Below are 16,401 nucleotides of genomic sequence, written 5' to 3'. Positions count from 1 at the left end.
GACACTAAGATGCAATTTACCATGGCCAATCCACCTAAGCTGCACATCTTTGGACTGAATGATAAGTGAGTGGGCAAAAATTTGGCAGGTTGGGTATAATGTGGGAAAATGTGAGTTTGTTTACTTTGGTAGGAAGAATAAAAAAGAAGAATGTTGTTTACGTGGAAAAATATTATAGAATGTTGCAGTGCGGAGAGATCTGGGTATTCTTGGACATGAATCATAATAAGTTGGCATGTAGGTGCAGCAAGTAGTTAGTAAGGCAAATATAATGTTGTTGGTTTTTATTGCAAGGGGGATGTCTTGTTTTTTTATTCATTCATGGGACATGGGTGTCACTGGCCAGCATTTATTGTCCATCCCTAAGTTGCCCTTGAGAAGGTGGTGGTGAGCTGCCTTCTTGAATCGCTACAGTCCATGTGCTGAGGGTTGACCCACAATGCCGTTAGGGAGGGAATTCCAGGATTTTGACCCAGTGACTGCAAAGGAACAGCGATATATTTCCAAGTCAGGATGGAGTGTGGCTTGCAGGGGAACTTGCAGGTGGTGATGTTCCCATGTATCTGCTGCCCTTGTCCTTCTAGATGGAAGTGGTCGTGGGGTTGGAAGGTTCTGTCTCCGGATCTTTGGTGAGTTGCTGCAGTGCATCTTGTAGCTAATACACACTGTTGCTACTGAGTGTCAGTGGTGGAGGGAGTGGATGTTTGTAGATATGATGCCAATCAAGTGGGCTGCTTTGTCCTGGATGGTGTCAAGCTTCTTGAGTGTTGTTGGAGCTGCACCCATCCAGGCAAGTGGGGAGTATTCCATCACACTCCTGACTTGTGCCTTGTGGACAGGCTGTGGGGAGTCAGGAGGTGAGTTACTCGTCACAGTATTCCTCGTCTCTGACCTGCTCTTGTAGCCACTGTGTTTATGTGATGAGTCCAGTTGAGTTTCTGGTCAGTGGTAACCCCGAGGATGTTGACAGTGGGGGATTCAGTGATGGTAACACCATTGCATGTCAAGGGGTGGTGGTTAGTGTTTCTTCAGAAGGAACTCTTCAGAATGCAGCTAATGAAAATACAACAAAACTTACTCCAACTTATAAATCAAAGAAAGGGTTTAATAAAGAAACATCATTACTCCAAACTTGGGGCCTCGCAAGCTCCCCACAATTCTATATAGTCCTTATTTATAGTGAATCATCTGGTCTGCTGACTATTACATCACTCTGTAATTGGTTCCATAGTTTACTGGCTTGGCTGACCCTTACATTTTATTCTCATTGGTCACACTACATCTAATACAAAGTTGTCACCGGTTACATTCTAATAGTTAGAGTGTCTCTTATTGGTGATGGTCATTGCCTGGCATTTGTGTGTGCAAATGTTACTTGCCACTTGTCAGCCCAAGCCTGGATATTGTCCAGATCGTGTTGCATTTGAACATGGATTGCTTCAGTATCTGAGGAGTCGCGAATGGTGCTGAACATTGCAATCATCAGCGATCCCCACTTCTGACATTATGAGGGAAGGATGTAGCAGCTGAAGATTATTGGGCCTAGGACACTACCCTGACAGACTCCTACAGAGATGTCCTGGAACTGAGATGACTGACCCTCCACAACCACAACCATCTTCCTACGTACCAGATATGACTCCATCCAGCGGCGTGTTTGCCCTCTGATACCCATTGATTTCAGTTTTGCTGGGGCTCCTTGATGCTTCAACTGTACAAGGCATTGGTGAGATCACATCAAGAGTACTGCATACAATTTTGGGTCACCTTACTTCAGGAGGGACATATTTGCATTGGAACCAGTTCAGAGATGGTTCACTAGGCTGATTCCTGGGATGAGGGGTTTGTCTTATGATGAAAGGTTGAGCAGGTTGGGCCTATACTCATTTGAATTTTGAAGAAAAAGAGGTGATTTTGTAAAACATAAGATTCTGAGGGAGCTTGACAGGGTCGATGCGGAGTGTGTGTTTCCTCTCATCGTGGAATCAAAAATCTGGGGGCACAGTTTCAAAATAAGGGGACTCCCATTTAAGATGGAGTTGAAGAGAAATTTCTTCATCCAAAGGGTTGTTATTGTTTGAAATTCTCTTACCCAGTGAGCTGTGGTGTCTGGGTATTCCAAGAAGTTTTGGGTGGGTCTGTCTGGATTATAGGAAATGTCTCTTTCTTCACATTCCCCGGAAGTTGATTTCTTTCTCACCACCACCTTGGAATGTGGCCTTGCATTTTTAAGTAGTTTGCTCTGTCTCAGTTCAAATTACAAAATTTCCAGTCAGTTGAAAGTTGAAAATAAAGAGGCATAGCCTCATGACAACAATTACAAATAGCTCGTCATTAATAGCTTAATTGTAAACACAGTGAGAGACCTATTTGAAAGAGAGCAGCAATGTCAGAGGGAGCCCTGCTGTTGAAGTACTGGTCTGTTTCTGTGTTTAGCCAACAGAATAATTAAAGAGCTCTTCAGTAGAGCCCAGGAGACGAACATTTTATCAAAGTGGACTGGCATCTTTGCAGAGTATGACTCCAGTTATCATTGATTGCTGTAATAGTTGGTATTTTGACATATCTGTTGGCAGTTTCTTTTATTATTCAAGCCACATGATCTTTGATACCTCCTCATTTCTCCTTTGACTTTGTATTAACATTTTTTCCCCTCATGTCTCTAAAATGATTTAAAAACAGAAACGTGAGAATTTAGGAACACAAACCAATCGTGGACAATTAAACAATTAGGTGGAGAAGGAGGCTTCACAAACTCCCCAATCTCAATACCTAGCATGTCAGTGCAAAAGGTTGAAGCATTGCTCCTCAGCCAGAAGTGGCGAGTGGATGATCCATCTCAGCCTCTTCCTGAGGCACCATTTCGATTCATTTCATATTGATGTCAAGAGTCAGGTGAAGGCCCTAAGTGGTGCAAAGGCAATGGGTCCTGACAACATCCTGGCTGTTATACTGAAGACTCATGCTCCAGAACTAGCCCAACCCTTGCAATGATAGTAGTTATATATATGTTTTTTTATGTTTAAGGGGACCATTTTAAAGTTCAGTTTTTTCTACAGGCAGTCTGTATGTCTGAAAGGGTTGCAACTCAGGTGCTGGGAGAGCAGGATAATTACTCATGTTAGCCATGAAGTGTTTACTTAGAAGAGAGTTAATGGACTTTTGTGAGGGGGCATGGGATCCAAGGGGACATTTCTTTGTGGATCCAGAACTGGCTTGCCCACAGAAGGCAAAGAGTGGTTAGAGATGGGTCATATTCTGCATGGAGGTCAGTCACCAGTGGAGTGCCCCAGGGATCTGTTCTGGGACCCTTACTCTTTGTGATTTTTATAAATGACCTGGATGAGGGAGTGGAGGGATGGGTTGGTAAGTTTGCTGATGACACAAAGGTTGGAGATGTTGTGGATAGTGTGGAGGGATGTCAGAAGTTGCAGTGAGACATTGATAGATGCAAGACTGGGCGGGGAAGTGGCAGATGGAGTTCAACCCAGATAAGTGTGAGGTGGTTCATTTTGGCAGATCAAACAGGATGGTGGAATATAATATTAATGGTAGGACTCTTGGCAGAGTGGAAGATCAGAAGATCTTGAGGTCTGAGTTCATAGGACGCTCAACGCAGCTGTGCAGGTTGAGGCTCTGGTTAAGAAGGCGTATGGTGTACTGGCCTTCATCAATCGAGGAATTGAGTTTAGGAGTCGTGAGATAATGTTGCAACTATATAAGACCCTGATCAGACCACACTTGGAGTACTGTGCTCAGCTCTGGTCGCCTCATTACAGGAAGGATGTGGAAACCATAGAAAGGGTGCAGAGGAGATTTACAAGGATGTTGCCTGGGTTGGGGAGCATGCCTTATGAGGATAGGTTGAGTGAGCTCGGCCTTTTCTGCTTGGAGAGATGAAGGATGAGGGGTGACCTGATAGAGGTGTATAAGATGTTGAGAGGTATTGATCGAGTGGATAGTCAGAGGCTTTTTCCCAGGGCTGAAATGGTTGCCACAAGAGGACACAGGTTTAAGGTGCTGGGGTGTAGGTACAGAGGAGATGTCAGGGGCAAGTTTTTCACTCAGAGGATGGTGGGTGCATGGAATGGGCTGCCAGCAACAGTGGTGGAGGCGGATTCGATAGGGTCTTTTAAGAGACTTTTAGATAAGTACATGGAACTTAATAAGATAGAGGGTTATAGGTAAGCCTAGTAGTTGCTAAGGTAGGGACATGTTCGGTACAACTTTGTGGGCTGAAGGGCCTGTATTGTGCTGTAGTTTTTCTATGTTTCTATGTTTATAAAAAGAGAAGGTTCTTTGGGTTTTTGATTCGAGGAATGGAAGGTGGGTTTGGGTAGGCAGGGTCATGTGATAATGTGATTAATGAGAGAAGCTAGGTATGTAGCAGAGGGAAAGAAAACAGCTTTCAGTTCTGGCTAGGGTTTGTTTAAAGACAGAGGTCTGCAAGCTGTTCTGAAACTCAATCTCTCTGAAAGCTTCAAGGCTGACTACACCCCTGATAGCAAATATATTTGTGCTTGCTAACTGTATTTTTAAAGTAGAATTTTAAGTCTGTAAGAGAATGTTGCTTGTTTGGAACTGAAACAGTGATAAGTTAGAAATTAAAGTTGTTTCCTTTCATTTTTTTAACTATTGTTCAACTGTTGAGAGTAAAGCTGCTTCATTTTTTCACATACTTAAACTGTGTTATTAAATAAAGTTTGTTTTTACTATAAAAGTTCCCTAATTTGTCAGCAGAATTACTCCTGGAGCGAAGCATCATATCCAAAATAGAAAAATTGTTGGGGTTTATTCTGGCTTCCTAATGTACTTTGGGATTCTGCGCAAGGGCCCTAACAAAAAGTAGAGGCTCATCTGGATTAAAAAACATAATTCCTTCCTTGTTTGAACTTAGAGACAGTGTGTGTTGAGGAGTTGGTGCTTTCTTTCAGGTGTTGCGTTCAGTTAGTTTAAATAGGGAGTGCCTTGTGAAAATAGCTCTTTCAGTGGCTAAAGATTTCCTGGGTGTGGAACAGGACACTTGGTGTGATTGACAAAGGGTGCTTAAAACAAAGCTTTTAGATTTGAGAACCAGCTGAATTTGACTTTGCCCTCGGGGATGACGAAGGATGAGATAATTTCAGTGATAGCTTCGCATTTAAAATTGCCCGAGACACAGTGTGGAATTTTCCCCTCCCACCTGCCACAGGAAACCATAGCAGGTGGGACACAGGCCATACAAACGTCTGCTGAACTTTGGGCGGGATTTTCCAGTCATGGGGTGAGCAAGCCGGAAAATCCCGCCCTCAGTCTGAATCATTGGAATTAGCTAAAATTCAATTACAATGAAACAGTAACACTCGTTACCTTATCTACTACAAATGGCTTCCCACCTCAGCCACAGAATTCTTCACTGCACTCTCAGCCTGTCCCTGCCAATGTCAGAAAAGGACTGGATCCTGATTCCACTCATTTTCTGTAGTTTTCCAACCTCCACCAACTTGGGGGGAAATCCTATCCATCATCTCCACAGCAGCAGCACATCCCCGCAGAACCTCTGAGCTCTCTGTCCTCTGATAGATCTCCGAATGAGCTTTGTATCCTGTTGCACATTTGTTTTGATGGGTACCCAGCCATTTATGTTGGTTCAGGTGCTGAAGGTTTTTCATCAATCTGCTCATTCCTGCTTCCGAAATGGTGGGCTCTGATTCTGAGGCAAATCACACTTCTATTTCACTCACACAGCAAGTCCAAGCTAAAACAATTTGATTTTACTGCCTCTGACAGCCTAATAGAGTGGATATTTTATTTTTCCTCACAACACATGCTCTGAGAGATCCTATGTATGCTTAGCCATATTTGCTTGAGTCTATAAAGACTTCATTTTAAGATATTTCTGCCAATGTGCCAAGACTTCATTTTAAGATATTTTTGACTAACTCTGCTAACTTGACCACATGTGGAATCAGAAGGCTAAAGGTTAGATACAAATTGACTGCACTCCTGAACACAATTCAGGCAAACAACAACATAACCGCAGCTGCAACGATTATTTTTCCAGGTCGGAGACAGCCTGCGGAAAACATTTCCAATAACGAGATAAGAATTGAAATATAGTTTGGATTTTAGTGTGTGTTTTTTCAGTTTGTTTTTGAGATCCGTGCAATGCGTTCAAGTTCAGTACAGGGGCTGGCAGTAAAAGCCAGTCTCCAAGTTTGCTTTTCTTTTCCTTTTCACTTCTGTCATGTTAATCTTTTTATGTTCTGTTCAAGAAAAGAAAACCATTTTAAAACTCAAATCAGTGCTGTCCCCTCATCTATTCAAACGAGTGAATGGACTCTACATGCTCCATGTTGATTTTATTTCTGTATATGTTGCCAAATGATTCTCTGGAAACGAGTTCATAATGAGATTTGGGTCAAGAGAATTTGTAAGTAGCACATTCTCATTTTTCCCGACATACAAAAAACCACTGTTATGAAAAGAAAGAAAAAGTGTCAGCTTTGTGCCCCCCGACTCCTAGATTTTCAAGGTGTGTGGGTTGGCAGTAACCAAGATGGCACATAAAGACAACCAAAAACCAGGTGCACAATTTACATGAAGGGAAGGCTGAACCAGGAGACTAAAGCAATTCTCTTCTGGCTTCTGATTCCATGCTCTTCTAGTGTTTGTGAGCTGATGTGCTTGCATCCATTTCCTGACCGAGCTTCATTAAGGCTTCTTATTTAATGCAGAAATATTTCCAATCTATTTCCTTTGCGCAGTGATTTTGAATGGGAAGAAGGGAAGTCCCATGGACACATTTTCTTCTTCACAGTCTCCCATTTTATTTTGGGTAACTGCAATGCTGATTGATAATCCTTCTCCATCCAATCCTGTCAGTCACCCTCCTCTTCCAATCCTGTTGTACTGATGTCTCTCATCACCTCATCTTCCCATTTAAGTCCTAGGCCTTCCTGGAAATCTATTTCCATCTTTTGCCTCACCACATTTCCTCTCTCTCCACAATAGAAGACCATGCCATTTCAATTTTCTCTTGACTACTTTCTTCAATGCTCCCACAATCTTCACTGACTCCATGATGTACAGCGTCCTCGTTTTGTCCATTCTCTAAGCACCCTAAGCAGATATAGCCTCCTGCTGTGAGACCTTCACACCTGCCTCCTCCTCCTCTTGCATTCAGCGGATTGTCCCTCTGTTCATTCTTCAAGTCATGCTGTATTCCAAGGGGAATGCCTACTGCTGCTCCACCCATACCTGAGAGGAACTGTTTTAGGCTTAAGCAAATAAATCAATAAAAACTCCTTTAGCATGTGTCATGCCATTCCCTGGAGCCTTTTTCAACTGTAAAGGACTATACAAAGCACCAGCCACTTCTAAAATTGAAGCAACAGCCAGGAGCTATCAGCCAACAATTAACTTGTACGTAGTTCATGATCGCTGCTGCTGAATGGATTTTCAGCTTTGTGATGTTATGAGAAGGCGTTTGCTTGAACATAAAACTCCAAAAAGGCAGAGCTGGTGTCAAATAAGCATTCAACATTGAATGGCATCTTGAACAGCCTGCCCTGCACATTTCCAGCAGAAATTTATTGCAAGCCCGCTAACGCTCCCCCTCCATAATATAAATCTCTGCTGATTCTCCTTGGTCTCAGCTCTGACGAAGGATCATCCAGATTCGAAACGTTCGTTCTATTCTCTCTCCACAGATACTGTCAGACCTGCTGAGATTTTCCAGCATTCTCTATTTTTGTTCCAGCCCTACTCCAGCCAAGATGCATCTCCTCTCTAAGCTGTGCACGCTAGCTTTCGGCAGTGCTGATCACTCACAATATTGCTCCTTTGCTAATAAGTGGAGTCAGTGAACACTGACTGGACATGAAATGAAGTTGGGATGCTTTCTACACCACAATCAAAGGGTGTGGATTAATTGCACATCATGACCTGAGTTCCCAGTGAATTTAGTCCCAAGAATTTTGTAAAGCAATATTCAAGAGATATAAGTAGATCATTACATTACAAGCGTCTGACTACTGTAACTTTTTAAATTAATGGCAAGAATGATTAACAAATCTGATTTCACTGAGAGAATTATATTGCAAACAGTTCAGGCTAGCATCTCTTTTGATAACCTCATTAGTGTATTGGGAACACGAAGCATTAGATCAAAGTCAAGTAGGGAGCCAGAGCCAGATTTTAGATGATTTGCTTTTGGGATTCAATTAACTGCACAATTGACTGGTTCTTCAAGTTTATGAAATTATTGGGTTCATATGGATGACAAGGAAGAAAACATTTTCATGCTGGTCTTCATTACACAAAGAATAAGAGCTCAATTGTTCCAATGGAATCAAAGTTGAGGGATGTTAATTCTGATATTTTAGTTCAAACTCCATATTTATCTTCAGTGCTTTCCACAAACTGATCTAAGCTTGAAATTTTCATGCTTTTGCTTTCCCAATTTTGTCTGATTTGTTGCTGTTTGAGTTCCATTGCACATCCCCCACCAGGAAAAGGAGAGGTTGTAGAGATAAGACGAGTGTTATTAGAAGTTTAGAGCATTGAAAGACATGGGGAGGGGTTGGGGTATAATTTGACAACTGCCCGGAATGGGTGCAAAATCAACGGAGCTGCCTCATCACCTACTCCGATGCTGGCGTTATTTAAATACCACCACTGATAGTCTTCACCTCATTGCAGCTCACATTTGGAAAGGAAGGCGGGAGATTGGCTGGCTTTCATGCTAAGCCTGTCAGCAGTTGGGAGTATGAGGGGGTTACAGAAACTGTTACCAGACAGATCGAGACTGGTCATGAGGAGCATTCATTCTCTCCCTGTCTCTCTCTCTCTCTCCCCACTCTCTCCACAGTAGCTAGCTGCAGTCTCTTTCCCTGGTTAGGTTGGTCATGCAGAATGCAAATGGGTGGAACCCATGCAGCACAAATTCCACCCATTTGTGCCTGAAAATCGTAAATGGGATCCTATGATTTGCATATTTAAATTGCGTTATGCACAAAACATGTAGACACACTGCTTGTCCATTTATAGGTCCACTTGAAAACAGCAAAGAATCAGATGTGCCCCTTTGACTTTGATTTTTTGATTTGATTTATTATTGTCACATGTATTAACATACAGTGAAAAGTATTGTTTCTTGCACTATTCAAACAAAGCATACCGTTCATAGGGAAGGAAATGAGAGAGTGCAGAATGTACTGTTACAGTCATAGCTAGGGTGTAAAGAAAGATCAACTTAATGCAAGGTAGGTCCATTCAAAAGTCTGACAGCAGCTGGGAAGGAGCTGTTCTTCAGTCGGTTGGTACATGACCTCAGACTTTTGTATCTTTTTCCCGATGGAAGAAGGTGGAAGAGAGAATGTCCGTGGTGCGTGGGGTCCTTAATTATGCTGGCTGTTTGCCAAGGCAGCGGGAAGTGTAGACAGAGTCAGTGGATGGGAGACTGGTTTGCGTGATGGACTGGGCTACATTCACGATCTTTTGTATTTCCTTGCGGTCTAGGGCAGAGCAGGAGCCATACTAAACTGCAATACAACCAGAAAGAATGCTTTCTAAGATGCATCTGTAAAAGTTCAACTGCTGGCTTCCGTTTTTCATGTTGAAAATTGGCCCCAATTTCTCCAAATCAAAAGATTGAAGGGATTGTGCAATTGGACACGTGCTTTCCTATCCCTGCAATATGCCCTGCAATTAATTATGTTGATGAGGACAATTTTTTGCTACAGTTTCATGTCCATCAGAGCTCATTTTATGACTCGTCAGAGTTACTAGAGAAATCAAATTTAAATTCACCCTTCCATTTCAGATGTTAAAGGATTATTATTGGTAATCGTCCGTCTAGAGAGCTGATGGACTGCAGCCAGGCAGTATGTCACTTCTGTATTCAACATCATCTGTTGTGACAGTGGAGGCTGATTGGTGAGTGACAGTCCCTTCCACAGCTGGCACAGATCAATAGAGTTGGCATGAAGTCAACTGACATTTCTTCGTTCTGGCAAGCTCTCTTTTCTGTCATCTGGTCATTTTTTTGGTCCTCTGAGTTTTCCATACCCTTCCTGATTGCGTGCCTCCTGGTACTGCAGACAGCACTGAGACCATACCCGGACTCGGATCTCAGTCAACTTGAAGTGTTACTTGCAAACACCCTTGCATCGTAGACATGGGTGACTTGTTGGTCTCATGCCAATAGCAAGCTTGCTATAGAGCAATGAAGATTCACTTATCATCCATTTGACTCATGTGACCTACCCACAGTTGCCGCTGACTGGAGAAAGCAAAGATGCAGGGGATCCCTGCACGCTGTGTACTTTCATATTCTGCACTCTGTTGTGCCAGGAGATGTTCAATATTCATCTAAGGCAGAGAATATGGAAGTTGCCTAGCCACTATTTTTGGCTTGTATGGGTTGTCCATATCTTGCTGTTGTAAAGGAGACTGGGAACACAAGGCTGGTGCACACGGAGCTCTGTATTTTCAGTTAGTTTGCTTTGTGTCCACATTTCACGACTCAGCTTGCCACCAGCTCTGGCATATAGGTCGACACTCCCTTCATTTGAGTCACCAAAAGTGTGCAATAGCAGCTTGGATAAAAATGTGCCAAAGCGAGTTGGCACCAGGATGCAGCCCTGCTTTACCCCGTTGCTGATCTTGAAAGACTGCGATGATGCTCCATTGTAACTGATGAAACTGTGCACATTCTCATGGAAAGATGAAACAAAGCCCAGGAAGCGCAGGCAGGCAGCCTGTTTTCCACAGCAATTTAAAGAACCCACTTCTGCTGACAAAGCTGAAGGCCTTGGTGAGGTCTATGATAGCAGTGTGGAGTGGTCTGCGCTGCTCTTGGCAGTTCTCCTGTAACTGCTGAAGTGAGAAAATAATGTAAACTGTTGAACTGCCAGCTCTGAAGTTGCACTGAGACCCAGGGTGGATGCCAGGATCTGCAGTCTGGTCAGAGAAATCTGAGCTAAGACCTTCCCCACAATAATTAACAAGGAGATTCATCAGTAATCATTGCAGTCACTGTGATCTCCTTTGTTTTTGTACAAGATGGCTATGTTTGCACCAAGCCCATCTTGGTTGGGTGATGATCATCCCTTTCATTGTCTTCAAGGGGCCTGATTTTGTTGCTGCGGAGCCTGCCATTTTCTTGATTTTTTAATATACCCCTGGACTCAGCAGCAGATTGTATGCTATTTACCCATTGTGTAGTTATATGGCACCCAGCTGTCCAACAAAATTGTGTCAGTGTTAACTGACAATTAATATATATCTGTGCATTGCAGAACGTAATGCAATTTTGAATAATTTTTTAAACTCATTTTACTTTAATTGGGGAAATTTATGACGATCTATATTCTGAAATGAAGGTTCAGCAAATTATGAAGTTCACTGCGTAAAAACAATACAATATTTATTTTATTTGTGCCATGCAGTTAACTGCATTACACTGGAGGGGTGCAATGGCAACATTTAGGAAGATGCAGCATTGGGAAAACCAATGTATTATCACCAAGTGTATTAGTGCAGAATCTTGCCAATGAATATGTTTGATAATATAGTCAGAGCATTATGTCTGATACATTTTTAAACATTCTCCTATTTGTTAAATGATTGAAGGTAGTCTTAATAGTAAATACATCTTTCAACTTAAAACAGTTTCTCACTCAGGTAAATTCAGAGGTGCTTTAGATTTTACTCATGACACATCTTGGACGCAGCAGACAATATGATAGATCAGGATTAACAGTCCATTTGCACGTGAGTCTGGCATTGAGCCACAGACTGAATTAGAATACTACAATGAACTGCAGTCAAGATGCATTTGAGATGCAGTAGTACTACTTTGTGGTTAGTTTAACAAAATTAGAATCCTCAATATCGGTGGGTTTGGGGGAAGGGTTGAAATAACATTTAATGGACAGGAAGTGTTTTAATCCTCACAGTTTGAACATTCCTGACCTGTTCCAAGAATTGGTAGATATGCATGTGGTGCAGTGCACTTTTTGGCTTCACAAGGGAAAACAATCAAGTACTGAGTAGAAATTGGGAGGAGACTTAAGGAAGGTAACTGAAGGGGTGAGTTTTGGGAAGGTTTTTGAAGCTGGGGGAAATGTATGATGTGGAGATGCCGGCGTTAGACTGGGGCGGGCATTGTAAGAAGTCTCGCAACACCAGGCTAAAGTACAAGTTTATTTGGAATCACGAGCTTTCGGGGTGCTGCAGGTGATTCAGTCACCTGATGAAGGAGCAGCGCTCCGAAAGCTCGTGATTCCAAATAACCTGTTAGACTTTAACCTGGTGTTGTGAGACTTCTTGCTGGGAGAGATGTAGCAAAGTTTGGGTGGGAGATTTCTAAAGTGTCGAAACCTTGTGGCTGGAAACCGTGACACTGAAATTGGCACAGAGAGAAAAGTCCAGGTTCAGAAGAGCGGAGGATAGGACATTGGGCTGGAGGAGGTTTGCAGGGATTTGGTCACACTGAGATTGGTAAATGAATAGGGAGATTTTAATATCAGCCTGCTGAGAGATGGGGATCCAGTGGTGGGGTGGTCAGCAAGAACTAGGCAGTTAGGTGAGTGTGACAGGTACAAAATAAGGATGTGGGTGGCAAGGTTTTGCCACAATTGGAGTGGAGGTGAATAAGTGACTTGTAGAAACCCAGTCAGGAAGTATGGAAGCTGCACAGTTAGAGTGGATAATCATGGTTCGTAGCTGAAGAAGTGGTTTGGTACCAGTACAAACAAATGTGTTCTTCAACACATTCACTAGTTCAAAGAACTCACCATTGAGTCAGTGTCTAGATTGCTGAGTGTGCTTTTAAACAGAGAGGAAAACTAACACCGATTCCATTCACCTCTTCATCTTCTCGGTGTCCTGTTGATAAAATGCAAGATGCTGAACCACACAGTGCGCACAATGATATCAGCTGGTTGCTGGCAATATTATGCTGTGATGTTATCTCAACATCACCAGTAATCATCAATGAGCAAGTATAAAGGGGAAAGTCGAGCATCATTTTACTGAGGACATATAATTCTAGGTGAAGACACTGACGGCACACATTCATAACATTGACATTTCAAATCGACAACCTTATTCATAATATTTCTAAAAGAAATCATCCTGAATAACACATTGGGCAGAATTTAATACCATCCCCTTTGACGAGTTTGGTGGGAGTGAGCATTGAGGAAGGCCGGTAGAGATCCAGCAGCCTTGCCACCTTTGCCCCGATTAAGTCCAGGGTGGGAAGGCTCGTGGATGATCCTGTCGCCAGTTGAGGTACTAAAACGGACAATTAATGCCCACTTATGGGCCTCATACAGCCATCACTCCTGGCATTCATCTAGTGGCACATAGGGGATTTGTCATATGGGAAACCCAAGAAGCAAACACTGTCAGTTTACTTGCAGGTGTCCAGGAGGTTCCTCTGTTCAAAGGCATTCCATGCATATCTCAAGGGACATGGCATCGGGAAGGAGGGGGGCCCACTGTGTGCCAACCTCCTGCCCTGGCTGCCGATTACTCTCCCCCAGCGTGGTCCCCCACCACGTGAGTACCTCCTGCCATCAATTACCTGTAGCTTGGGTTCTAGCTGAAGATGGGTTCTAGCTAAACGCCTGACTGGTATTGCCTCTGATAGGCCTTACTGAGAATAGGCAATGTGGGGAAAGCGCACGTGTAATTCAATGTAAAATCATGTACAGAAAGTAAAATAAAGAAAAAGGAGACAATAATAAGTAATAAATCTTTTGTTATTTTGTATAAAAATTGCCAATAATATTTAAAATCTCAAGGAAGGTGGCTCTGCGCCTATAAGGGAAAATTTTCAATACCGGGGAGGTGGTATGGCAGAATTTATGACTGATCAAACCATCTGAAGGGACAGCACCTGACTTTTCTGATGTGGTTAGTGATGTTATGTAGGCTAAGTTAATCAACTTCAATTTTAATGTTGAATTTCCCTCAGGTACCAGTCGTATGAAAGAGTAGGACAAATCTCAGGTGTGGAAGTTGCTATCCAATTTATTCTATAATAGTTAACAGTGCTGTTAACTCGCCGCTTTTCTCACTGTGACATTCAAGCCAATAAAAATGGTAACAGTTGATTTTTCAGAGTTACAAGGTACAGATTGTATTTGCCCAAGCTTTATTCCTATGATTAATGACATTCTCATGGTTTGTGGCATCTTTCAAACTCTCTTGAGAATGTTTCAGCCTTGTAACATATGTCGGGGGCATCTGTCTGTGACGGGACATCTTACCCTCTATTTCCATTTCTGTCTCTCTTTCATTCCATTTGTGTTCATAATGCATCACTTAAATCATGTAAAATCCTAACTTAATTAATGTAACACCAATGCTTTGATTAATCATGTAGCTCCAAATCGAATAATAACCTGAAGTTTAAATAAGTTTGTGGATGGTTTATTGGAATCCATTTATGCATATTCTTTTGATTGATTTGCAGGAGAATATATTGAGGGACTGACCGAACAGGACCTACTCCTAATCCACTCATGTAGGCAGTGGACTACAGTGACTGCACACAGCTTAGAGGAGGGCCATTATGTGATTGGACCGAAGATAGACATCCCACTGCAATACCTTGGTAAGAGAAACAAGAAGATGAAAAGACTGAGAGATGTTTGGTTCCAAATTTGGATAGTGTATCGGTAACCTAGAACTCACTTTCATTTGCAGTACCCAACTGAACATAATTTGATGCCTTGTCAAATGCAGTTGGAAAGTAATACAGAGAAAGTAGAGCAACTTCGCTTTATGGACCGTGGGCCATATTTCAACCAAATATTCACAGTTAAACACCAAGAGGGAAATGTAGCCTGATGGCCGTTGAGTTGAGTGGGTACAACGTAGAAAGAAACCTATGCTGTCAAAGTGAAAAAAAGAATCAGATATTGAAAGGGAAATAGAAAGTGATGCCCAGCTGAACAGTACCTTAAAAACTGCAATTATTTACCCAGGCTAAAGGTGTGACGTTGTGCTCAAACATTATTCTGAAAAGCCTAAACTCTGTAATCACACAGTCAGATCGAGCATGCAGTTTAATCTGTGCAAGTGTGCTAATGTTCGTAAATCCCTAACAATGCTTCACTTAATCACATCATCATTCAGTTCTAACTTGTTTCTTACTGAGTTAGTAAAGATATTTTTGGAGGAAAGAGACAATGAAAAATAATACAGCCCTTCCATTTCTATTTAATTCAATGAATACAGGATTCAGCAAAGGAATATCTACTAATTATGACGATTGGTGATAAAAATTATGAGTAATCAATAGTTTTAAAGATATTGTGGTATTATGAGAGATATAACTATTCTTTCTGTGCTTAGCTCCATACTGAATGGAGTTGTTTTGTTTAAAGGCTGACTTGGAATGTTAATGTGCTATACACTAAAGATGCGTGGGAGTAATGTGTTTATAGTGAATGTCTGGTTCTTGGCAAAATCAGGTATTCAGTACAGTCATCATGGAGAAAGCCTACTCTTGTTTTTACTATGTTTAAGAGCTATTTGATTCCCTACATTTTGTTTTATTAAAAATAAACTATGTCACAAACTGTTTACCAGAACTAAGCTGCTTTGCAGTTCAGCCCTCTGCTATAAGCCCATTGTGTGGCATGACAAAATGAAGCAAGATCACAGCCCAACTTTTAGCTTCTGAATCGGGTACGCTGAGTTAGGAAATGTTCCCAACACTGCAAACCCGACTTGGGGAAAGTGCCCTGAATGGTTGGAATTTTGTTTCTGGGGTATAGGTACTTACTGGAGTCGGCCTCAGAAACAGTGCAGGAGTAGCCACAGGAGCTGCTGGGTGCCGAGGCAGGCAGCTTAAAAGCTGGTCTCTGGTACTTCTTCCCAATTGCAATAAAAACAATAAACAAAAAACAATCCTTTAGTCCTCGCTCCTCATATCCCTTTGTTCCCCCCGCCACACAATCCTCAGGCCAATCCATGCCACCTCACTGTCATGGCCCCTCAAATCTCCTATGCCCCTCTTCTCACCCTATGGCCCTTTATAGCCCCAATACCAACTTAGTGCCAACTCATGCTCTCCAGCCATCAACCTTTCTTTGCCCTTACACCATGTCAACTCACCCAGTATCCACCATGGCAGACCTCATGAGCCATGCTGTGATGAAATGATATAAAGTGATAAGCATCTATTACAGATTTCATTACTTTTTTAAAAAATCTCTCATTGATAAAACCCTAAACAGTACATTTAACCCCTTGTAAGAAACAAATATTTGTTTTCATAGCCCCACATCAAACTCAGCTAATCTCTTTACGATCACTTGGAGCTGTCAATAAAACTGTGATCTTACAGCCCTCCTCCCAGCTGTGGTGATAGGTTGTAGAAGCAGTCAAGTAGAAATA

General features: G+C 42.2%; 1 protein-coding gene across 4 annotated transcripts in view; it reads left to right on the top strand.

Annotated features, from left to right (window-relative positions):
• The window catches only part of gareml (GRB2 associated, regulator of MAPK1-like), a 169,905-nt gene that overhangs the window by 33,220 nt on the left and 120,284 nt on the right, over positions 1-16,401 (top strand). For 3 of the 4 annotated variants that reach the window (XM_078212978.1, XM_078212979.1, XM_078212977.1), the window contains exon 2: positions 14,471-14,611. The exons of the other annotated variant lie outside the window; for it this stretch is intronic. In XM_078212978.1, the coding sequence (XP_078069104.1) occupies positions 14,471-14,611 (141 nt within the window). The remainder of the gene's footprint in view (positions 1-14,470; positions 14,612-16,401) is intronic. 4 annotated transcript variants of the gene reach the window in all.

Source organism: Mustelus asterias, chromosome 5 (genome assembly GCF_964213995.1).
Source record: "Mustelus asterias chromosome 5, sMusAst1.hap1.1, whole genome shotgun sequence".
Lineage (NCBI taxonomy): Eukaryota > Metazoa > Chordata > Chondrichthyes > Carcharhiniformes > Triakidae > Mustelus > Mustelus asterias.
The sequence above is the reverse complement of the archived record's forward strand: the minus strand, read 5'-3'. Positions and strand labels throughout refer to the sequence as shown.